This window comes from Elephantulus edwardii, unplaced genomic scaffold (genome assembly GCF_000299155.1).
Source record: "Elephantulus edwardii isolate Elephantulus edwardi_28Jun2011 unplaced genomic scaffold, EleEdw1.0 scaffold00007, whole genome shotgun sequence".
Classification (NCBI taxonomy): domain Eukaryota; kingdom Metazoa; phylum Chordata; class Mammalia; order Macroscelidea; family Macroscelididae; genus Elephantulus; species Elephantulus edwardii.
In genome coordinates this window covers 21024733-21051111 of record NW_006399757.1, presented here as the reverse complement: position 1 = coordinate 21051111, position 26379 = coordinate 21024733, and the positions used below count along the sequence as shown (strand labels likewise).

Here is a 26379-nt window from a genome sequence, read left to right as displayed (position 1 = left end):
CCATCAAATTCAAGCTCATTGCTATTAGAGTCAGAACCAACTCCCAAGTGACCCTCCAACGGTTTTTCAGAGGCTGTAAATCATAGGAAAGCCATTGGGGGATTTAAGACATCAGAGAGGTACCGCCTTGGGACTAGAGGCACAACTCTTTGTGGCCTAGGCAAGCAGATCCCCCTAACATGCTGTATTCCGTGATTATTCAGTCTACATATTTCTATTGGTGGCTTAGTGGTAAAAAGCTATGCTGCAATCCTAAAAGCACAGGATTTGAATTTAACAGCTGCTCTTCAGGAGAAGAATGGGCAATCTCCTCTGGTGCTATTTATTGCTTCTGAAAACCTGCTGGAAGGTCAGCTATGGGTGGGTTCCAATTCAAGGGCAAACATAGAGATCAGGTTACTGCTACTATATATCCTGGCTCTCAGAGCTCTGATGTTAAAAAAGATTAATCTTTTCAACCAAAACTCAAGATGCCTAAAACTGTGTCTCCTTCATTGAAGCTGTGTGTGTGTGTGTGTGTTTAAAGTTCCACTACTGACAAAATTAATTCTCCTGAAACACGGGCCTCTTTCTCTAGTGTCCTTTCTTTGTTCATTCTGGTTCACGTGTCTTCAATTTACCACTAAAATTTCTAGACAAATGCTCAGAGACAATGGAATAGTACCTTGGGAAGAATGCCTTGTACTAAAAAAGAAATCAACTAGGCCATTTTTCCCCCTGCCAATAATACAGTGACACTACAATGAATTCTTTGTTTCCAACAAGAACAGTCCGTTTCACTGAAATTCCTGCCCACCCTGTAACTTGCTTGTGTTACTTATTCTACTACATTAATAAATAACTCACATCACTAAGAAAAGCCAGCACGGCCTCTGAGTGTTCAGGAGAGATACACTCTCACTTGGCACTACTTAAGGTACTTCCAGTCAAACTAGTTCTTGTAGTACCATCAATTGTTTTCTGTGGATTATTTTCTTTGTTTAACCTCATATTATCCTAAAATTCAGCTGGATTATGACTTTCGATCCAAGCCCTTTCCCTACTTAGTATCTGTGAGAGTTACTAGGAAGTTAGGTTAAATTTATGGCCTCCACTGAAGAAAGACAATATTAACTTTTTATATGTTTTATTTGAATAATTTCTTAGCAAAACCTAAGTTAAGATTTTTGTTGAAAGGTAAGATTATTAGAATAATAAAATCTGAATAGAGACCAATTTGCTTTTCATTGAATCTTCCTCTGATGTATAAATCATACTAATTTACATACTGTGAAAGCAGAAAGGCAGTCACATTAAGATTGATCTCTGAATTGACGGACTTGGCCCATTCTGCTCAATGTTATCCATTATTTCTTATTATCCACAGCTGAATGCCTTTCCATAGCGAATAAAACCTGGTAATTTATGCACTTAGCTAAGTTCCATCCGGCATCAACAATAGTATGCCTTGTTCCACAATCTCCTCTGACTCTGGCTTGAATTTCTGGCAGACAATGCACTGCTACATCCCTTTTAAAATTACCTTTTTTTCCCCCAATAAAATTTTACTTCTGTGATATTAATGATATTGATAATTTCTGCACTGCATTATAAAGATGTGGGGTTTTTTTTGAGTGTACACAAATAGGTATTAGTTCCTATTGCTGGCCAGATAACTGTCTCAAAATTTCTTAGCACAGACAAGAGAGCACTCCTAGCACTGCGTTCACTTGTTAAAACATCTTAACAGGTGTTCTATCAATCTCTGGAGCTTCCTCCTACCCAACTTCTTAAATGTAGCTTGGACTTCTTCATTTAATACTACCAGTTCTGGCCCCAGCATTTCAAGAAGTAGCCTATGGCTCAGTCTTTTTCATTAACAGTGCAACATGCAATAGATTATGACATCAGAGGTCCTTAACCAAATGTTTTTGGTCCAGTGACTTTGTGTATTCCTTTCAAATTTCCCTGATGCTTCCCATGCCATTTTACCACTGGACCATTAAATTCTTCCATACTGAAACTAGAGGCTTGAATTTTTTTCTTCTTCAGTTCTTTCCGGTTGATAAATTACAAATGTGTTCTTACGTTTTCATTTTCTATTTCAGGTCCTTGCCCAAATACTTTATTTCACCTTCCTGAGCGGCTCTTTGAAATTTTGTGCTCAGTTATCTTACCTCATCCTTTCTTCCATTCACTTTCTCAAATTCATTGCCATTGAATCGAAACCTACTCACAGCAGACCTTCTGTTGAATGTCCACACAGGAAGAGACTACCTTTCTTTTCACCCGGGACCTGCCCTCAGAGACATGGCCCTGGAATTAGCGGGACAATGTCCCACTGGATTGTGCCACCAGAAGTTCATTTTCCATTCACATTAGCTACTCTACAGTTGAGGAAAAGTTTCCGTCTTTTCTGACATCTGTTTTGGTTTATCTTTCTTTCCTGTCTTTTTATTTGTCTGCATAAGATGATTCATATACATTGTGTTTAATTTGTATAGATTGTGTTTTACACAATTATTTGCAGTTTATTTTATAATTCATTAATTACTTTTGATCTATGCCCATTATCACCTCATCTTTTGAAATCCTCATTGATCCTTTCCTATTCCTTCACTCCCTCTCCACCCACTAACCTCTCCTATTTCAATGATTTCCCTTTTCTATTTTTATTGCTTTCTTCTTCCCCTTCAACTTTTTAACATTTAAACATATCTTGCTGTTATCCTTCTGTTTTCATAATAATGGTCTTATGCAGTACTTTTTCTTATGTGACTGAGTTATTTCACTCAGTGTAATGCCCTCTAGATTCTCCAATGCTATACAATATTTTACAAAATCACTGTTCCTTAGTGTTGCACAGTATTTCATTGTGTGATTGTACCACAATTTTTCAATCCATTTGTTTGTTGATGAGAATTCAGAGTGTTTCCATTTTCTTACTATTGTGAATAATGCTGCTATGAATATAGGTATACATATCTCCATTCGTGCCTCGGTTCTGATGTCCCTGGGATATATTCCTATCAGTGAAATAGCTGGGTCATATGAGATTTCTATGTTCAGTTTTTTGAGGAAATGTCAAACAGCCTTCCATAGCAGTTGTGGCCTTTTTTAATTCCACCAGCTATGCATAAGAATTCTAATCTCTCCACATTCTCCAACATTTATTATTTCCTGTGTCACTGAGCTTAGCTATTGCTACTGGAGTGAGCTGTTATCTCATTACTGCTTTTATTTTCAGTTTTCTGATTGTTAATGGTTTTGAACACTTTTGTCATGTGTTAGCCATATGCATGTCCTCCTTTATGAAGAGTCTTTTTATGCCATGACCTTTGTCTTTTCTTCACGTATTATGTCCTTGATGTTCTTCTGCATCTCAGTTGGTCTTTCATGGATCAAATCTAGAGATGATTTCTAAATTCAAGTGAGACGGAGTCAGGATTGTACTATGGTTCGCTTAGACTTTTTAAAATTTCTTTAGCTTCAAATGAAGCCTCAGTATAACATTAATTGACAGTTTGTTCCAGTTATCCCTGGTCTTTTTCTTACAGATAATACTGAGCTTCTATGCTGTCTCTTTCTTTAGATGCCATGGATATGCTTCTTATGTATTTCTCCTGGTGAGGTCCACAATTTTACACTCACTCCTCACTTACAACACAATTAAGTTCAATTTTATGCTGTTTTGCATAAATGGAGGATGCCCACATCAGATCACAGAGTGGAGGATAACCTTATCATTACACAATTGCCAAATTACACCGTCATACAACTACCAAACCACAGGAATTGTGGTCCGCCATGGACCACGTATTTATATGTGGTATCAGTCATAACTTCTATCCCTTTGCCTATAATTTCTTTTGTCACATTAATAAGGCAGAACTATTATAGTGCATATTTTGAGTAGGTTTCTTTTGTAAGAGAAAAAAAGATAAGTGAGCAGAAGAGAGATGGGGTAAAATAGATCTTAAGACACAGGGAAACCTCCAAGGAAACGGGAAGCAGAAGCTGAAGAGACAAAGATCTTCCTCCAGACCAAGAGAGAAAGAACATCTTCTTGAGTTGTGCATTGAATTGGGATTCCTAGCTTGTTTCATTCTGTTACACATATAGTCACTGAGCGATGCATCCACTGACTAGATGGCATCTATCAAAAAAACAGCCAGACAAACCTCTCAAACTATGAGAAAATTAACTTTTGTGTATCAAACACATTCACTGTGGAGTTCCTATTACAGCAGCACTAGATAACTAAGAAAGTGCCAAAAAGTAGTTACTAACATGTAAAAGCTTAAATTGAGTTAATCCTCCTTATAAGCTATGCCACCCTAACAGTAACTGAATTTCTAGGTAATTCGGCCTCTTTTTCAGGATCAAGCATAAGAGCACAAATTGTTGAGCTATACTAGGATTAAAAATTTTAAAGTTACAAAAATAATAAATTAGATAAAAGAAATACATTTAAATAAGTAAAATAAATTAAAAAATAAATGTAAAGTTACAAACCAGACTGAAAACAGGTTAAGTAAAAGAAATTGCATTATCCTATTTGACCTTGTTAAGCATATATCTGTAAAGGACAAGCAAGGTAGGTCTGTATTGAGAGGGTCAGACTCTTTAGCCATATGAGCGAGAATTTAGTGGTAAGTGAGATGGTGCCCCTCTAGCCCATGGCCTGTCTTCTCTCCTCAGCTCCAACTTCTACCTCAAGGAGCCTGTTGCTGACCTGCAGAGCACTCGACCCTGCATGATCAGGCTCTGTTTCCTTCCCTTGCACCTGAGGTTTGGCACATGGGTAGCAGCACTGTCTATCAGCTGAAAAAAGGCCGTGAAAGTGGGCTGATGACATTTTGTGCATAGAACTGTGGAGCTGATAATACAACAGGGTGAAGACTCTGTATGGCCCCACGCAGAAGTCACCAGAAAGACTTCTTTTCTCAAAATCATTGAGATTGCAGGCTGTGGAGTTTAAACCACATGGATTTGAATTTTGGCTCATAACTAAGAGATCTTGAGAAAGTTACTCAATAACTTTTTAATTGGTTTGCTTGACCATAGAGTGGAAATAACCACAGTGCATACCTGAAAGGGTTGTGAGAATTAAAGGATCTCTTCTCATGTCATATTTTCATAAGAGTACCTCCTGTACAAATAATACCATGAACATATTAACTGTTACATTTCTTTTAAACTTTCTTTTTAATGTCTGTCACAAAACAGCAGCTACTTTAAGAAAGTATGTATTAGAAATTCATTAATTTTGCAAACACCCACTCAAATTACAATAAAGAAACAAAAAAACCTGAATGAGTAGAAAAGTGATTAAACACATTCTAAAAGTTTGCCTTTTTATAACTGTTTTAAATTGTTGTTATGTGCCGTCGAGTCACTTTCAACTCATAGAAACAATATGTACAATAGCTCTTAATCCTGTTCTATCCTGAACCAATCTCATTGTCTCTGATACACCTACTTTCATTACCCCAGTTACTGTGCCAATCCATCTCACCTGGGATCTTCTTCTTCTGTGCTGTCCCTCCACCTTTCTAAGTTGTTGTTGTTATGTGCCATCGAGTTGCTTGCGATTCATAGCGACCCTATGTACAACAGCTCTAAACTCTGCTCTGTCCTGTGCCAATCGCACCGTCTCCGACACTCCCATCCCGATTATCCCAGTCACTGAATCAATCCACCTCATAGAGGGCCTTCCTCTCCTGCGCTGTCCCTCCACCCTCCCAAGCATGATATCCTTCTCCAAGGATCGGTCTCTCCTCACATGTCCAAAGTATGTTAGACGGCGCCTCAGAATCCTTGCCTCCAAGGAGCCACCCGGTTTAACCCTTTCCAGGACAAATCTGTTTGTTTTCCTAGCAGTCCACGGTCTTCTCAATACTATTCTCCAGCACCACAGCTCAAAGGCATTAATTTTTCTTCTGTCCTCTTTGGTAATTGTCCAACTCTCTAATGCATAACAAGTGATTGCGAAGACCATGGCCTGTATCAGGCAAACCTTAGTCTCCAGAGAGACACCATTGCTCTTCAGTACTTTGGAGAGGTCCCTAACAGCAGACTTTCCCATGGCAATGCGCCTTTTAATTTCCTGGCTACTGGTGCCAAGAGTGTTGATTGTGGAGCCAAGCAAACTAAAGCTGTGTACAATCTCAATCTCTTCACCATCCATCCTGATGCTGCCAATTGGTCCAGTGGTGAGAATCTTTGTCTTCTTGACATTGAGCCTCAATCCATATTGTAGGCTGCAGTCCTTGACCCTCTGCAGCAGGTGCTTCAGGTCCTCTTCAGTTTCAGCAAGCAGGGTTGTGTCATCTGCATGACGCAGATTGTTGATAAATCGTCCACCAATCTTTATAAGTATGAAGTCATATTATAAAGACTGGTCCCTCCCGGCCACGTGCCCAAAGGATGTGAGACAGAGCTTCACAATCCTTTCCTTCAAGGAGTAGCCTGGTTTCATCCACTCCAGGACAGATCTGTTTGTTCTCTTGGCTGTCCATATTATGTTCAATACTCTAATACCACAACTCAACTTCTTCTATCATCACTATTCATTGTCCAGCTCTAGGATGCATAGCAAGTAACTGTGAAGACCATGGTTTGTATCATATCAGGTGCACCATAGTCTATAGACTGGCATTGCTGTTCCTGAGTACTTTGAAGAGGTCCTTAACAGCAGTTTTCCCAACATGATTTGTCTTTTGATTTCCTGGCTACTGAGAGTATTACTGTGGAGCCAAGCAAGCTGAAGCTGCTTAAAATCTCAATCTTATCTTCATCTATCATGATGCTGTCAATTGGCCCAGGGGTGAGAATCTTTGTTTTCTTGATGTTGAGCTTCTATTCTTATTGAAGGCTGCAGTCCTTGACCTTCTGCAGCAAATGCCTCAGGTCCTCTTCAGTTTCAGCTAGCAAGCTTGTATCATCTGCATAATATAGGTTGTTGAATCTTCCTCCAATCCTGATGCCACATTCCTCCTCATAGAGCCTATCCTCCTGAATGATTTGTTATGCATATAGACTGAAAAAACATGGAGATAGAATGTATCTCTGACTTAAACCATTTCTGATTTTGAACCATGCAGTGTTTCTTTGCTCTGTTCTGATGACTGATTACTGGCCCAAGTATACTACTTAGTTTAAAATCACTACCAATTCAAGTTTCTGTATTCTAAATAGAAATCAGCTTGGAACTCCACACCCTCTAGAGATAACAGAATTGTTTTTCATTATTATTTATCAACAATGAAAACATTGTCACAGAAGTTTTAAAAGCTATTTTACAAGAAAATGAACAAAAATTTTACCTTTCATCTTTGCCAGAAGTTGACTTATAAAGTCAAGCTAGTACATTCTGAACTTGAAAAACAGAAAGAAATGTCTTTTGTATTGCTAAGCTTTTTAGATTGGAACTCAATTTTAAAAGGAAAACTGTATTTCTCTAAATTCAAATTCTAGTGAGGATCACAGATAAACAGTATTTATTCGCTTAGCTACCCAATTTGAAACTACTCCTTAGTATCTCCATTCACTGAGTCAGTTATTCCAAGTAATATATTAGAATTTACCATATACTAATCCACCAGTGGCTCTGAAGAAGATAGATGGGCAGTCTCCTCCTGTGTGAGTTACAGCTTCAGAAACCCACTGGAGTGTCAGCTAAGAGTCAGTTCTGACTTGACAAAGACTTTGTCTTTTGACTGACTGTGTTACCAAATTTAAACACTCAAAGCTCACTGTCGTCAAGGCAGAACAGACTCATAGCTGACTTCTCCAGTGGGTTTTCGAGGGCTGTAAATCACACGTGAGGAGAATGTCCATCTTTCTTCTGCAGAGCTGTTGATAGGTTTAAACTACTAGAGAGGGTTCACCTTTGGGTTAGCAGTGCTGCTTGTGTTGTTGATAAGTATCATAGAGTCGTAGGTGACTCATAGTGACCCTATGAACGAAAGACCTGAATGCTTGTATAACTTTTATCCTTTCTCCAGGTTCATAGAGTTTCCAGAGGAAAGCTATTTTGGAAGTGATGCCACCCCTGCTTACAAGCTTGTTTAATCTGGGAGCTCCACCAAACACTGTCCACCATGGATAACCATTTGAGCATTTGACACATCACTGTCACAGTGTTTAGCATAACAGTAACCATGAGTACCCTCTGGTACAACAAATTGACAGACCAGTGCTATACCACTTAGAAGAATGTTTGACCAAAAACAATTAAAACCAGGCCTGAGGGCTGCAGATTAAAGACACCCACGTTTGGCTTGGTGGCATCACTTTCTGTCCACTAGGCCAACTGATCGCCCTCTATGCTGTTGTTTTTAAGTGCCATTGAATTGTAGGTGACTCATAGATAGCGACACTATGAACAAAAGACCTGAACACTTGTATAACTTAAATCCTTTCTCCAGGTTCATAGGGTTTCTGGAGGCAAGCTATTTTGGAAGTGGATGCCACTTCTGCATACAAGCTTGTTTGAATCGGAAAGCTCCACCAAAAAACTATTAAAAACAGGTCTGAGGGCCACGGATTAGAGTCACCCACCTTTGGCAGTGCTTAGGCACTGAAAATACAGAAAAATAATATCTCCCTTCAGGAGGTCATAAACCAGTAAGGAGACAGCACATAAATGTGAGCCACAGTGCTGGTGGGAGGGGTACTCTGGTAGCACCATGGATAAGTGCTGTGCTGGGAACTAAAAGGTTGATAATTTTATTCAATGGCTCCATTGGAGCCTGTGATCAGCGCCTCCAGTACAGATTCCAGCCTAAGAGCTGCGGTCATGTAATCCACAGCATGTTGTACTGCTAATGAAAAGATTACATACAGCCTAAAAGCCCTCAGGGAGTAGTCTTCTCTGTCACATAAGCTCACTGTAAGCTTTCAAAGTCATGGGAAGGCACTCAAAGCCTTGGGAGGGTTTTGCATAGCAGTCTAGGAATCTAAAGAAAATGATAAGCATAGGAAGATTTTGAATGTGCACACAGGTTTCAAATGACAGAGATTTGTTAGGAAGCTCATATAATAAAAAGATAAATTGAGCTTTTCTTTTTTGTTTTGTTGTTATATGCCATCAAATTGGAAGCATCTTATAGTCAACCATCCAGCAGGTTTCAGAGGCAACGATGTCAGTCTTGAGACTAAGGTGTGCCTAATACAGGTTATGATCTTCGCAATTACTTCCTATGCATCAGACAGCTGGACAATGACTAAGGATGACAGAAGACAAACTGATGCCTTTGAGTTGTGAGCGTCTTGAACATATCACGGACTGCCAAGAAAACAAATATGTCTGTTTCAGAGAGGATGAAACCAAGTTTCTCCTTGGAGGCTAAAATTTTAAAGCTCTATCTCACATACTTTGGGCAAGTGGCCAGGAGAGACAGGTCCTTGGAGAAGGACATCATGACCAGAAGGGTGAAGGGACGGCATTGGAGAGGAAGACCCCAGATGAGATGAATTGATGCAGTAACTAGGGCAATGGGAGTAGGTGTGTTGGAATCAGTGAGACTGGCTCAGGACAGGGCAGGCTTCAGAGCTGCTGTATGGTTGCTATGGATCGCAGGCGACTTGACAGCATATAGAACAAAGCAGTTGCATGGGAGGAGATTATCATCTTTCTCCCTCAGACCAGCTGGTTAATTAGAACTACCTGCCTTAGGTTTGACAATGCAACTCCTTATCTTCTTGCCACAGGATCTTACTGTACATTTTTAAAGTATGCCATTATATCTTGAAAGAAAGAGATTGTAGCCCTTGTGGCAATAGCATATAATGTAACAAGTAGCGAACCAAAAGACTGGCAGTTCAAATCTAACAAATATCCTATGGGAGAAAGATGGGTAGTCTCTTCCTGCAAAGATTTAGAGCTTTGGAAACTCAAAGATGGGTCCTATGAGTCAGTACTAACTTAACCACAGTGAGTTGGTTGGTTTTATTCAGAACAAAGAGTTGATGTGGAGAAAATCTGTACCCACTTAACTTCTATTTTGTCACACCTTTCCTGCATTGTAACTCTTTTTAGCTAGTCCTACCTAGGGAGCTCTCATGGCTCAGGGAGTTGTGCTGGTAACTTCAAGGTGGCTCCTCTCTTATCAGTTCGAATCCACTAGCTTCTCTGTAGGAGAAAGGTGAGCAAGTCCCCCCACCCCTCCGTGTCATTTATCCTTCACCTTTCCAAACATGAAGGCCCCTTCTACAGACTGACCCCTCTTGATAACGTGCCTAATGTCTGTGGAAATCCTAATGTAACCTTCCCCTGCTCCATCCCTTGCCATTTTACAGGAATTAAGCTATAGAAGTCCCTAAGTGGTGCAAACATAAGGGTAGCTATAGTGGTTAGATGGTTCTGCCGCAGGCAGTAGGTCTTAAGTGTGCCCTGTTTCCTTTTAAAGAAACACATATGTTTTAAAATCCCTATCTATTAGTTACTCGAATCAGTACAATTACTTGGGTTTTGTGGAACCCTTCCTTCACATGGAGTCCCTGGGTGGTGCTAATCAGCTTGCTGGTGCTCGATCAGCTACTAACAGAAAGATCGGAGGTTTGTGTCCGCTCAGAGATACCTAGGAAGGTACAGCAATCTACTTCTGAAAAACCATCCATTTCAAAATTTTTACAGGAGCCAGGAGGGAAAAAAAAGACCACAGTTCTCCTCTGACACACAGGCCACCGTGACTCAACATCTACTCCACTGCTAACTAAAGAAAAGCTAATGAAACGTCTTAAGGAGATTTCTGGGGTGGCATCCCATCAAGGCAGAACCGACTCACCTGGAGCGCCCTCAGACGATGGAGTGGTTATTGTTATGTACCACTGAATTAGAATTGATTCACAGTTGACCCTCCTGTGGGTTTTCAGAGGCAGTAAACCACACAGGAGGACACTGCTCCTCTTTCTCCTGTGAAGCAGCTGCTGGATTCAAATCACATGCCTCTGGGCTGGCAGTACAGCCCCTTACCACTAAACTACTTCCAGAAAGTAAAAGTGAGAGTAGTTTACAGTTTAATAAAGAAGCTTGATGAAGTTTAACTTGAGGAAGTTCACCTAGGATGGACTGCCCTGACCATTCACTTAAAAGAATAGCCTATCCCTGGCTCATTAATTTATAACCTTTCACTCTCTTCTATACTATATGTGAGTGTGTGTGTGTATGTCTATGTACGTGTGTGTGTGTGTGTGTGTGTGTGTGTGTGTAATTTCCATTCTAACTGAGAAGGACAAACACATATATCTATAACATATGTGTTTGTCCTGCTCAGTTAGAATGTGTCACGACAATGGGGACTTTGGCTTTCCCTCTGCTGTATTCCTACTCTTTTGAATTGACCCTTTCATTCCTTAGCATCAAACTGCTGCCTGGAGAAAGTGCAACGTAATAGGTCTTTAACCTAGCATACACTGAAAATTCCATGCTCTAAAGGTTCAACACTCTTGGACATAGCTAGTCACTAGATACAGTTAACAGCTCAACAAATATCTACTTTATCAAAAATACGTACAGTAAAAGTGCTACGTGTACATGAAACACTAGTTAGTCATCACCTTTGAGCCAGAACTGACTCATGTCTGATTCTGCAGCAAATTTCCAAAGCTGCTAATTGCACACGAGGAGACCATCCACCTTTCTCCCTCACAGTAGCTGTGCATTTAAAGTGCTATCGAGATGGGGCCTTTGAGTTAACAGCACAACTCTCTGCAGACTCTGCCGCTATGGCTTCCTCTGCACTCCCACAACTTCCTTACGAAACATTGGGGAGCACTAAGCTTGAGTAGCTCCAAGTAAGTAGGAATGCAATGAGCCCTATCCTATATAACTTGTTCCTCATAGAACTTGTGTACTATGCTCTCGCCTCCATTAAGTATTAAGAATTATCTTTTAACAAGTCAGTATCTTTCTCCTCTCTCATAATCACAAGTCATATATACCAATGTTGTTAGTCACCATCAGTCATCTACGACTCACAGTGACCTTATGAACAGACCTGAACTTGATCCGGCACCATCCTCAGGGTCTCTGTAAAAGCTCAAACCCACTTATCTTGCCAATTTATCTTGTTGACAGGCTCCCTCTCTTTTCTTGACCCTCCACCTTTCCCAGCATGATATCTCTTTACAAGGACTGGTTCTTCCTTAAAATATGCCCAAAGTGAGTGAGACAATGTTTCGCCATCCTTGCCTGTAAGGAGCACACTCTGGTTGCACTTTCTTCAAAGCAGATTTGTTTGTCCTTCTGGCGTTTCAGAAGAGATATTTAATACTCTTTGTCAACACCACAATTCAAAAGCACAGGTGATTCTTCTGTCATTCGTTGTCCAACTTTAAAATGCATAGGAAGGAACTGAAAGTATACCATGACTTGGATCAGGTGTACTCTAGTCTTATTCAACATTATACATCTGTAGCACACTGACAGTACCATGGGAGCCTGAGTTTGATTTAGGTTACTTTCATAAGGTCACATATCTTCCTTTTCCCTCTTACTGCAGTATGAAAACATCTATAGTGAGGTACACGTAAGGTGAGCTGAGACTCTCTGGAGGCCTCAGTTACAATCTATGCTTTAACTATGCTATTTCACAAATCTGTATTTTTTTTCTCTTTGAGAACATATGTGCTCTGTAGGATTTTCAAAGCGGATTATTCAGAAGTAGATCAAAACAGATGACAGAGAAGAATCGTTATTTTTGAGTTGTTTTAGAAGAGTACTGAATTTCCCATGGCCTGTCAAAAGAATGAACAAATGTCTTGGAGAAGTAAGACTATGATGAAACTTCATCTTAAATAATTTGGGCATATTGTTAAGAGGGTTCTTGGAAAAGGATATCATCATGCTTGCATAGGTGGTGGATTGTTAATAGCTATAAGTTGCTTGGCTCCACAGTCAACATCCTTAGCACCAGCAGCCAGGAAATTAAAAGATGTATTGTGATGGGAAAGTCTGCTGTTAGGGACCACTCCAAAGTACTGAAGAGCAATGGTGTCTCTCTGGAGACTAAGGTGCACCTGATACAGGCCATGGTCTTTGCAATCATTTGCTATGCATCATGACAATGACTAGGAAGGACAGAGGGAGAATTGATGCCTTTGAATGGTGGTGTTGGAGAATGGTATTGAATATTCCATGGACTGCTAAGAAAACAAATTGGTTCATCTTAGAGAGGGGTTAAACCAGGCTTCGCCTTAGAGGTAAGGATTCTGAAGCTTCGTCTGACATACTTTGGACATGCTGCAAAAAGGGACCAGTCCTTGGAGATGGATGTCATGCTTGGGAGGGTGGAGGGACAGTGCAGGAAAGGACGACCCTCTATGAAGTGGACTGATTTAGTGACTGGGGTAGTAGGGGTAGGTGTGTTGGAGACAGTGATATTGGCACAGGATAGAGCAGGGTTTAGGGTAGGTGACTAGACAGCACATAACAACAACCACCACAGTGAAAGAGGGGGATGTCGTCAAAGAGATGTGACTGACACAATGACTATAACGACTCCATGTATAACAGAGATGATGAAGATGGCACTGCACAGGGCAGGGTTCAGATCCTTCCCTATTCGTAGGGTCACTATGAGTCACAGTCAACTAGATGCCACCTAACAACAGTTCATCACACCTTCCTTTGTGGCACCTCTGGATAGATTCAGTCACTTTTTGATTAGATGTTCCCCTTCCTAAACAATATGCCTCTGAAAATTATTTGAACTATGATAAACATCGATGGTTATAGTAGGGCTTCAGGCCTTTTGTTCATAGGGTCACTATGAATCATGCTTGACTTGAAGGCAATCAACCAACAACAATAATAACATGTACCTTCAAATTAGAGCCAGCTCATATCTGAACACCCAGCAGGTTTTCAGAAGTAGTAAATCACATGGAAAGAGACTGCCTGCCTTTCTCTCTCAGAGCAGCTGGTGGGTTCCAACAGTATACCTTTGAGCTGGTGGTGCAACTTCTAACCCTGAACTACAAGACAGAGCTCTCTAGTAGTCAATGGCAAACTGCTTGCACCACTCAAGAACTCCTGCAGTCAGGGAAATCCCTATGGAGCATACATAGATCTACAGAGACATACACACAAGTTAGAAAGGACTCAATAGCAAAAAGGCTTGGTTTAGCTAAATTAGAAGTTATATTTAAGATCTCTTAAATATTCTTAAATATAAGATCTAAATATTTAAGATATTTAAGACTGCATCAGTTCTCTGGAGGGCTGACTCTGTACTGGAAATAGAAATTGAAGGAATTTTGGGCTTTTCTTACATTTGGATGAGGAAGAACCACATCAGAGATGAGAAGCCTTAAATTAAGAAAGTATGGTGTTCAGGAAGCTAAGGGAAGTGTTTCAAAGGAGGGAGTAGTCAATATTCATTCACATATTACAGGACAGAAAAAATGAAAATTAAATGTTGACCACCACAATTAGCAAATGAAAAGTCACTGACTGATAGTAACAAGATCTGTGCAAGTGCCAAGAAAATACAGTTTGACTGTTAGGAGTTCAAAGAGAAAGGTAGAGAAAGAATGGGAGATATCAAGTATGAAGAACTTTTTAAAGGACTTTACTGTGAAGGAAAGTGAAAATAGAAGATGGAAAAATATTACACCATGTATGGATATTGATATAAAGTACCCAGTTGTTGTTGTTGTTGCTAGGTGCAATCAAGTCAATTATGACTCATGGCAACTCTTTGAACAATAGATCTGAACCTTTCAATATCTCTGCTTTGCGGGAGCCCACTGTTAGAGTCACCATATCAATCCTCCTCATTGAGGCTCTTCCTCTCTTTCTATGACTAGCATGATGTCTTTTTCCTAGTGCTGGCCCCTCCTGGCAACATGTTCGAAGTATGGGGACCAAGTCTAATAATCCTTGCCTCTAAGAAGCACTCTGGTTGATCCAGCAGAAAAGAGAAAAAATGATGATGAAATTTTAAGAGATGTTTTAAAGGAACAATTTTCTTAAAGCAATACTTCAAAGAAAGTTATAAAATAAAAAATCAAACTCGCCACCCCTTAGAGCCAATTCGGTACTCATAGTGACCCTGTATAACAGAGTAGAATTGCCCCCAGATTTCCCACGACTGTAAATCTTTGTGGGAGCAGACTGCTTCACCTTCCGGTTAGCCCTGTAACATGCTTTGGAGTGTGGCACCAGGACTCTCCTACATTGTTTCATCTATAGCCCAAGGAAAGACTGCTAAGTTTGAAACTCTGACTTTTTGAGTAGCAGATAAATTCTTTATCTTCTATGCCACAAGTATTCCTCTAGATGAGGATATTATAGTAATATAAAGTATTTAATGTTTACCAGGGGAAAGTAGCTCTCTTTTTGTTGTTTTTTTTTCTTCTTAATATGAACACATACCATGAAGCTGTTACCTCTATGAAAAATATTTTCCATGAAACCCTAATAGAACTAATGCAAAGTAAATGGCTGAAGTTGTCTCTGTCATTCTTTGCCTTTTTCTCTCTTCTGTCATTCTTCCATTTAAAGGTGTGAATATTTACATGGCCCTCAATTTCTTCCTCATTACCAACTTGTCAGTTTCCTGTACTGCATGGCTTAGAAGTTGCTGAGATACTAGTATCAAAGAGAGTCCTGGTACTTTAAATCCAGTAGGATCACATGTGGTGGTCAGGTTTCAGCAGCACTTCTGAACTTAGACTAGGAAGAAAGACCTGAGATCTACTTGGAAAATCTGACTAATTAAAACCTTATGGATCACTATAGGAATTTTACCAGTTCACTTACTTTGAGCACATGATCAGATGACTCAATCACTACAAGAATTAACGATGTGAATGAAGCAGAAGACAGTAAGGCAGAGTTGGATGGATTGGTACAATAGTTACAATGATGCCCTTGTCTATGGTCGTAACTGTGAATAAGGTAATTTCTGGTAATTTGATGGCACTGATGGTAGGTCCTAGTCAGTTGACAGTGACTCATAAGGATCCTATGAAAACCAGATCAAAATCTTACATTATTGAGAAGAGTCTTGAACATACTATGGACTGCCAAGAAAACAAATAGGTTTATCTTGGAGGGGGTGAAACCAAGTTTTTCCTGGGAGCCTTATATACTCTGGGCATGTGGCCAGGAAAAACTGGTCCTTGGAGAAGGTCATCATGCTCAGAAGGGTGGAGGAATAGTACAGGGAGAGGAAGAGCCCACATGAGATGGATTGATACAGTATAGCAATTGGGGTTGGTTTGTCAGATTAGTGAGACTGGCTCAGGACAAGGCAGGCTTCAGAGCTGCTGTACATAGTGTTGCAATGGGTCACAGACAACTCAATGGTACATAACAACATTATCCTCACATTACATTATCTTCACATTCTACATTATCCTATCTCTGTAGAGTTGGAACAGACTCATAGCTGACTCACTGGTGGGTTTTTAGAGGCAGTTAATCACACAGGAGGAGACTGTACATCCTTCTCCCATGGAGCAGCTGATAGCCTCGAACCATGTGTCTTTGGAATTGCAATGCAGCATCTTGCCTCTAGGCTATCAGAGCTCACTATCTCTACTATCTTCAAAGCCATTGTTACAGTGATTGTGTCAATCTAGCTCAATAAAAGCAATTCTCTTTTTCACTCTATATTCTTCCAAGCACAATAACCTATTCCAAGAATTGGTGCCTCCTGGCTACATGTATGTGAGATCAAGTTTTACCACTCTTGCCTCCAATGAGCAAATGAATTGTGCTTCCTCCAAGACAGATTTGTTTTATCTTTTGGCTGTTCATGGCATAGTCAATACTCTTCACCAATACCACAATTCAAAGACATTCATTCTTCTTTGGCCCAAATTTCTCTATCCAATGTTCACACTCACATGAGGTAATTGAAAATGCCTTGACCTGAGTCAGGCAAACCTGAGTCTTTAAACTAATATATCCTTGCTCTTTAACACTTTGGAGAATCCTTGATGACAGATTTGCCCCAAGCAATACATCTTTATATTCTTGACCACTGCTATCATTGAGGCTGATATTGGATCCAAGTAAAATGAAACCTGAGGCAACCTCACTATCTTCTCCCTCTAACATGATTTTGCCTATTACTCCAGGAGTGTGGATTTTGTTTTAAGTCTTCATTTTCTGAATTAAGTTTATGTCATCTACGTAACACAGGTAGTTGATGAATCTTCCTCTAATCCTGAAGCTGTATGTCTTTTCATGCTGCCCATCTTCTCAATTTATCTCTTGATCATCCAGAGTGAGACCTGTATGCTGGAAACCTGTCCACCATGAATGACCATGCTTGTATTTTAAGTCCTGTTTGCATAGCTCCTAGGGATTCTGGGTTCATAGTCTTGTATGAGTTGGGCTGCTAACCTAGTGGGGGCTCTCTGGTGGTTCAAATCCACTTGTGGCCCTACAGGAAAATAAGGAGTAATCTCCACCCATGCAGTTTTCAGCCTCCAAAAATCTCACTGCAGGATTGCTCTGCATCTGTCCCAACATGATAGCAATGAGCAGCAATAACAACAGTAGGAGCATAGCTGCTAGCATCACAGTAACACAAGTTTGCAGTATGGCCAACTGGAAAAAAAGGTTTCAGGATGATGTAGATGGCACAAGATTGAGTTCTGTTGTACATAAGGTCGTCATGAGTCAGAGGCAACCCAACAACAGTGAACAACAAAATTAACCAAAAGTTAGCAAATGGAAATATGCATGTGGGATTAATAACAGCTTGTTTTCCCTTCAGTACTATTTCTATTCCTTGAAACCCTTTAGGATTAAATGTCATGTTGGATATACTTGAAAACAATCTAGTTGTGGAAAAGAAAGGAATATGGTAAGAGCAGAAATGAAAGGTACTTGACCACAAATTGATGGTTGACAAAGTTGAGTGATTGGTATATGGCCACTCTTTATACTATTCACTTTGCTTCTGGATATGTTTTGAAATTTTCATAATTTGAAGTTAAAGCAAACTAAGCATATGATCAAAGTTGTGCTTACCTCAAAGGGATCCATGAAAAGGTAAAGTTTCAGAAAACTTGGTAACATGTAAAGGATTTTCAGCTCTAGAGTTTTCCAAATCATACCAGTTACATATACCTGATTTCCACATACAGTGTAAGAACAGACAGATAACTTGTAAAATAAAGGGAACATGTCTCAGTTGCTTTAAGACAGAATTAATATGGTTCTCTATACAGACGAAGTTGGAATGAGGAGTGGCATCCACTTCCATAATAGCTGCCTCCGGAAACCCTATGAACCTGGAGAGAGGATGAAAGGCACCCAAGGTCGAGGACTCTTCTTCAAAGGGTCACTATGAGTCGCCTGCGACTAGAGGGCACTTAACAACAACAACAATACAGACAAAGAATTTCAGAGATTTTAAAAAATGATGTCGTGGTTCTTTTAAATAACTTTTCACTTTAGGTGAAGACACAAACATTTAGAAGAGAGCTGATAAATCCAATTTCCAAAACTAAACTCAAAGTTATATTGTGTTTATGCATTCTATTCGCTGAAGTCAGTTTTGAGGTAAAGGAATGCTAAAGACAAGAACAGTGCGAATTCATATGACTGTTAGTTGAAAGAATTAAAGTTTCTAAGCAGAAAAGATGAACTAAAAAAAAAAACCCAACAACCCAACACTTTTATAAAGAAATGTTAATCAGGCTTCTATTTCTGTATGACAATTTATTTAACAAAGGTTTTTCTTTCAATATAATTAACATGGAAATTGTTTTTTGGGGTTTTTTTTTTTTAATAGTTTTATTGTACTAACTCTTTATATGTAAGCTAGCTAAGTATTCTTTGGTGTTTTCCAGTTATACATTAACCATTTTATAGTGTTATTGTTTCTCTCATTGGCAGTAATTTCTACCAGGGAAAATTGACAAGCAAACTCCGTAAGGTTTTGTTTCTACAGAACAAAGTTATTAATAGCAACTCTTTGCTCAGTACACCTCCATTATTAATGATCCACTGTATATTTGAGGCCTATAATTCCTACTACAGAATTCAAGTCATGTCGTCTCTGTGCACTCTGAGGCTCCTTCTGTACAGGCTTTATTGCCCTCAACATCTCCTTGGTGTAAACTACTGAGCAAGAGAACAAGATTGCCTTTGTAACCGAAACCTACGTCTCTATTCTGATTTAACCATCTAATTTGCACTGTGCAGACGTATAATTTGAGACTTGTAGCTGTATCACAAAAGTACAAGAGTCTATGCTGATCTCTAATTTTCTAAGTTGTACTGGCTATAATTTACATTTTTTGCATGTTTTTAACGGCAGTGCAAACCAGAACCACCAAAAATCTTTGCACAGTGACAGAGACTTGGAAAAAGATGCCTTGTTCTGATTTCAGATAAGGAACCCCTTTTCACAAGTGCAGGTGCAAGGGGGCCCATTCATAGTATCTGCTTCAAATCAGCTGTGTTCACTTGAAAAGGACACAATGCTCTTGCAAAAAAGATGGACTGCTATTTACAAAGCACACTTTTAAAAAAAATTATGATTACTACTATCAAATTCTAGAGGTAAAGAGGCCCTTTCTCCTCCTTTGCCTACCTGTTGAGGACAAAATATAGCCATTGATATGGCATGAGTTTACTGTTACATGCTTATGTTTACTAAATCTAGAAAAAGACTTCATCATTAAAGCAATATACAGAATAGAATTATGCTGTATGGAAAAATCTGTTGCAATAAATACATGTTCCATTTAAGAGTCAACTGATAGTGAAAGTTACTTTTTTTCCTTTACCTATCTCTGTGCCACTTATCTTGAAATCTACATGCAAGCCCAAAATAACCACAACATAAAAGTTTGCTCTAATTGCCCTGGTTTCATATAAGTAGGTAAATCTCCCTGAAACAAATATTAAGACATTTATATATGTAATAATTAAGCATATATAATAATTAATTATATATTAAGCTAGCTTGGTGTTTACCATCATAACTCTTCTGGATTATTTGACAGTTGTATAATTAGCTTCAGGCTGAAACTTGGCATATTACTTCAAAACGAAAGGGTAAATTTCAGTCTACAAAACAAGTACAATTATTAAGTAAACTCTTCTAGAACTAGAGAAAGGTTCTAAAAAATTTAAATACACATGAGGCTTTGTGTTTTGGGTTTTTCTTTTTTAAAGTATATAGCGATAATCACTACACTGAGAAAAAGAAATGTTTGACCTATATTGAAAACCAGTTAGAAGTAATTCTAATTACCTGTGCTAACAAACCTGCTACTCCTTGAGTTTGCATATAAGCCCAAATTCCTCAAACACCTTTTCATACAGTGTTTGACTTTAGCTTCTTTCTGCAAAATTTAGGGAGGAGAGGTATGATTGTCCCCATTTTGCAGATGAGAATAATAAAGTTTGTAAAGGCACAGCTACTGTAATCCCAAAACGAAACAGTTTGCCTGCATGGAAAATCAGTCTTGGTGCACATTTCACACTGCTTCATAATCTGTGAGAATGATTTTATTGAAGGGCCAATTAATTAGGGAAGTTTTTACATCCCATAACAGAAGATGATTTGAAGCAAGTATATGTCTCGTGTGTTTAATTCATTCAAGCTAAGCACGATGGGAGGGGAAACTTGCATGCTGTATCCTAAATTTTTCATGGGATTAACAAAAACAAGGAAAACTTCCTTTTCAAGTACTTCATCTAGAGGCTTCGACTGAAACCCAAGTTAATGATAGTGGACCCAAGTACTAGAAAGATTGGAAACGTGTTCAGAACTGGCAATAACCTTAAAGATGAGTCTGGATCCCTCCATTGACTTCTCTAGATAAGATCTCTCTTTTCAAACTCCCACATTATTACAGCGTTCCTAATAAGCCAGGGGACAGTCAACGTTTCCTCTATGATTATTGATTGTTGTCACTCTGGGGCAGAAAGTCTTGACACCTTGGGACCGCCTGCGACTACCACACACTCATCCCTTGAACCCTCTCTGGAGACCGATGCAGCCAGTTAGCTGCCACTTCACCTGGCCAGGATGCTCCGGCCCGGGTGCAGCTCTTGGTGACCTTTGGGGAAGTGAAGGAAAACCAAAACCAAACCAAAACCAAAAACTTACCACTTTGGCTCAGTCCAAGAACAACTGAAAGCACCCAGGCCGCCCGGAGAGCCTGGGCAGGAGGACCTCGCCGGCAGTTTTGCAGGCAGACAAATGCAGCGGTAAAAAAAGCCAGGGCCCAGCCGCACATAATGTACAGTCGCTCGCAACGCGCCCGCCGCCGTGTTGCTTTCGGGGCGCGCGCTCGGCGTCTCGCAGGCGCACGTCGGGGGCCGCGTCTCGCTAGGACGTTTCTCGCAGGTCTGGCAGGGGGACCCCGCGGGTCAGAGCTACGGGTGCAGGTCCGCGAGGCTGTGCACCGCTCGGCATCTCAGGGCCCCCACGGCCCTCCCAGCTCGGACCACCGATCCCACCGCCTTGGCCAGCAGCACCTCCTCCGACGGCCGCAACCCCGCGGGGATGACGCGAGCGAGGGCTCTGCAGCCCGCTCCCGGACAAAGAAAAGAGCTTTTGTTTCTTTTCAGCCGGTGGGGCTTCTGCTGCATAAATCAGCTCGGCGCAGAGCCGAACACAATCAAACCCAAACAAAGCCCGAAGCTGGAGGGGGGAAAAACCACCCTAATGTATATTCACAGGGTGATGCTGCTTCTGTGGGAGGGGACGCTGGCGAGGCCGAAGAGGGGAAAAAGTCGATGGCGCATCAGTCAGCGCGAGCTTCTTCCACAGGTGGGCAGGGAGGCCAGCGCTACCGAGTTTGCAGCTTTGCAGCCTCGTCAGCGGAGCCGCAGGCAAAGGCAAGGCGGCAGAGTCTAGGCTGGCGAGCGAGGAAGCTCGGGGTGCCTGCCAGCAGCCGGGAAGGCGGCTCCTCGGAGCGCCCTAGCAGCGCCCACCGGCGCCCGCGGGCACAGCGCGGAACATCCGAGCTCCCTGCGCGATGGGGACCCGGGGGACGGCAGCAGGAGCCCGGCCTGGCCAGCGGGGGCTGCGTGCCCGCGTCCTTCTGGCCCCGGTGCGCGGTCGGGCGTCCCGCCACCCAGAGTCTGGGCAGCTGGCGCGTTCTGGGGCGCACCCAGCGAGAAGGCGAGAAAAGGGGAGGCTGGCGCTGGGCGGAGGAGGTGTGGTCCCGGCCAGCCCCCGGGGGTCTCTGTAAGCAGAAGAGCTGCGCTCCGGGCCCAGAGTTGCTAGGAAACCGCCCCACGCTACCGAGCGCCTCGCCGGGGCGGCCGGCAGGCACGGCCCGGGGCTGCAGAAGCAGCCCCAGCTCGGAGCAGCGTGGGCGGGACATTGGTGAAGCATGAAGTCACCGCGGCCCACACTCGCTCTTTGTTTTGCTCACTCCAGCTCTTCCCCCCGCTCCTTGGCTCTGCTACTTGCCTTTCCCATCGTTCACAAGAACTCCTGATGTGAAGCTGCGCACAACGATTTGCACTCTGCGTTCCCTTTCTCCTCCTCCCCCAATTCTTGAACCCTTAACGCTCTCCTTGTGAGTGTGGAGACTAACTCAGCCCGCGTTGCCGCAGCGCGCATTCTCCAACCTCACAGCCCTGCGCTGCGCGCTCCATTGTTCCGCCGAGATACTCAATGCTCTGCAAATGCAGCGAGCTCAATGGAGGCCTTTCCCTGCTCCCAGGAAGCAAACTCCCCTTCGCTTGGAGAGTTAGGAGCTCGCCTTCTGACCCAACCCGGGGTTGTCCATTGTCTCCCCTCATATCCCATTCCCGGAGTTGCTGGCCTGAAACTTCTTGCAACTTCTCACCCCTTCGTGCCTATAGGCTCCAGAGCGCTAATCTCCGCTGAGTCTGAGTGGTGGCTCCAAGCTTTTCGACCTTAAGTGTCACCTTATCAATAAATGGAACGAAGCCGCTACAGACCGCAAGGAAAGCAGGAAAGGCTAGGGACGCGATGGAAGGACACGTCTGCCCCCTTGCAGTTCAGAAATTTAGGCATAGTCTGGAGTGAGGGTTTTTGCAGAGCCGCTGTTTTGGAAGCCTTGCTCCTGCAGCCTCAATCCCTTCACTATCACTCCAGACCCAGGAAAGAAACCCAGCTCCCAGGGTGACAGATAAGGTTTTGAGACTCTGAGTGATGGTTCTCTGTGGTGAAATTGTCTCACTTTCCGTTTCTCCCTCAGCAGCCTCGCCCTGCTCCTAGATAGGTGACTGGCTTCTTGACAATACCTGTCAAGTCACACCAGTCTAGTCAGGTTAAGGTGAACTATGTGGGAATTCCCCTCCTTGTTTTCTTTAATAGTTTCCATCTCCATATTTGGAGTTAAAAAACAAGTAAGAGGTGCTCTTTGTCTTTCTGTTTTATAATTGTCAACTGAGTGAATGGAAAGTACCTGGGTAATTAACTACAGAGGCGAAACTCCCCTCCCCCTTTTCAGGTGTGGCCTGCACCCTGGGGCCCACGGAATGAGCTAAACAGACCAGAAGCCCAGGTGGAAAATTTAGGGTCTTGAGTCTGCCAAGCAGGTCGTTTTGAAATGCTAGAGGTAAACTGTTATCCAAACTGGTAAAATGGACACTTGTTAAACACAATTCCACTACAGGCACAGTACTCTAAATAAACTAGATTAAATCAGCCCAGTATCCTTTATTTTCTTTCCTTAGTTTTATGTTTGAATAGCTATGGCTTTGAGTTTGGTGATCTTTATGGAAAGGGCCTCAAAAATGAGTGAGATGAGGAAGTTTTAGCTCATGTACAGATACAAAGCACCACTCTCTTTCAAACTTTTGCATTATACCACCTTATTTTTGCAAAAGACCTTTTTTTTAAGGGAGCTATTGGGAGCTCTGGTGGACTAGTGGAAAAAGCAGTCCAGAGGCACCTGGTTTGAATTCACCAAATGCTTCACGGAATAAGACTGGGCAGTCTCCTTCCATGTGATTAACTGCCTTTGAAAACCCACTAGAAAGTCAGTTCTGACTCCACAGCAAATAACAACAACAAGGGAGCTCTGGTGGCCTAGCAGTAAGAAGCTGTGCTCCAATCCCAAAGACACGTGGTGGAATACACCAGCTGCTCCATGGGAAAAAGAAGGACAATCTCCCCTGCACTTCACTGCCTCTGAAAATCTCTTGGGCAATCAGCTATGGGTTAGTTTTGACTCCACAGCAAACAATAATAAAAGCAGTACTTACTAATACTAGCTAAAAGAAATCCAAAGAGAATGTTTGCTTTTACAGAAAAATGGTGAAAAGAAAAACTATTGCTCTGATTTGCTTTGTGGTGAGCCAATAGGAAGTAAGCCACAATGGATAGGTAGCCAGTTTCTACACTGTACATACATTATTCTATGGATTGTGTATTTATTATATCATTTCTGCTGGTGTTATTTTAGGTTTTATATGTTATCTGGTATGAAATGATAGGCTGTGTGTGTGTGACTGTGCATGTGGGCCAGAATGTGTCAGAAATTATGAGGATGGCACAGAATATGGCTGGGTTCAGGTCCATTGTTCATAGGGTCGCTAAGAGTCATAGTTGACTCCATGGGCACTTAACAAGAATGTGATAAGAAGTTGTACTGACAACTCATAAGGCACTGGGTACCAATCCAACAAGTACTCAGCAAGAGAAAGATGACCAGTCCCCTCCTATTGTAATTCATTGCTGTTATGTGCCATCAAGTTGACTGTGACTCAATAGGGACCCCATCCTGAGACTGTCTGACTGTCTCTGACATACCTACCCCCCACTACTTCAGTTACTGTGTCAATCCATCTCATCCTGGGTCTTCCTCTCCTGTACTGTCTCTCCATTCTTCCAAGCATGATGTCCTTCTCCAAGCACTGGTTCCTTCTGGCAACATGCCCAAAATAAGCCAAGGATTTTAAAATCCTTGCCTTCAAAGAGCAGATTGGTTTCATTATCTCCAAGACACATTTGTTTGTTCTTTTGACAGACCATATGTTCATTACTTTTCTCCACCCACAACTCAAAGGCATCAATTCTTCTTCTGTCTCCTTAGTCATTGCCCAGCTATCTGATGCATAGCAAGGAATTACTAAGATCATGGGCTGGATCAGGAGTACCTTAGTCTCAAGATTGACATTATTGTTCCTCAGTACTCTCGAGAAGTCCATGAGAGCAGACTTTCCCAGTGCAATTCATTTTTTTTTTTTTATTTTCTGACTGCTGTTGCCAAACGTGCTGGTTGTGTAACCAAGCAAGCCAAAATTGTTAACAATTTCAATTTCTATCATGGTGCTGCCAACTGGCCCAGTGGTGAGAATCTTTGTTTTCTTGATGTTGCACTTCCTGTCTTGGGTCAGGTATGTCTTACTCTAGTTGTTGTTGTGGACCATCCAGTTGCAACCAACCCACAGCTGACCCTCCAGCAGGTATTCAGACTCAGCTAATGACAGGGGAGGAGATTGCTCATATTTATCCTTGAGAGCAGCTGGTGGATTTAAACCACATGCCTGTGGGATTGTAGAGCCGCTTCTTACGACTAGGCTACCCCACTTGATGGTGAGGGTTAAGTATGAATGGATTCCAACTCAATGGCTCGTAATAGCAAGAGCAGCATGAATACTCAAAGACTGTTTAAATTTATGTAATTCTTTCCTCACTTTACATCATTTTGGTTTATGAAGATTTTCATAGGAAATGAGAGTTAGAACAAACTCATAGCTGGACCCTCCAGCCGGTTTTCAGTGGCGGTAATTCCTACAGAAAATTGTCCATCTTTCATCTGTGAATCAGCTGATGTATTTGAACCATTTGCCTTTTGGTTGGTAGCACAATTGCTTATCTACCTATTATCCATCAATGCCTAGTGATAATATTAATAATAATAATTATATCCATTTGTTGTCAAGTTGATTCTGACTCACCAAAAATTGAAAATTTGAGCACAAAATAATCACATACAAGTTCTCATCAGTGATTCTTTACTGGAACAACATATTTTCCAAAAGTTCTTTAATAATGGATCTCATATTTAATTATAATGTTATGTTGAAGAAAAAATATCATTAAGGCATGTGTGGAAGTCCACTGTACACTTTAGGGTGACAATCATGATAGTTTCACAATCTATTTTTAAATGTAACTCTTGATGTTGGATTATATAGCATCTAAAACAGAGCAACAGATGTGAGTTTTGTAAAACATTAAGCATTCATTTTTGCTTTTTACATTGTTGAGACAGAGTTGCTCGGCAGTACAAAGAGTTAAAGTGCTTGGCTACTAATGAAAAGATTAGAAGTGCAAGTTCACTCAGAAGTGCCTTGGAAGAAGGCATTGCATATCTACTTTTCTTAAAAAAAAAAAATCCACCAAAAATCCTATGGAGAGCATTCTACCTCGACATATATGAAATCATGATGAGTTGAAATTAACTTGATAGCAATTTAAT

General features: G+C 41.3%; 1 protein-coding gene across 2 annotated transcripts in view; it reads right to left on the bottom strand.

The window, feature by feature from the left end:
• ITGB8 (integrin, beta 8) overlaps positions 1-21879 on the bottom strand; it is a 116688-nt gene extending 94809 nt beyond the window's left edge. Inside the window, exon 1 of one of the 2 annotated variants that reach the window (XM_006880284.1) lies at positions 21075-21879. In XM_006880284.1, coding sequence (XP_006880346.1) covers positions 21075-21204 — 130 coding nt within the window. In that variant the 5' untranslated portion in view covers positions 21205-21879. Of the gene's footprint in view, positions 1-20984; positions 21019-21074 lie in introns of those variants that run through there. The other variant, XM_006880285.1, reaches the window with a different exon arrangement.
• Between the last annotated feature and the right edge of the window lie 4500 nt (positions 21880-26379).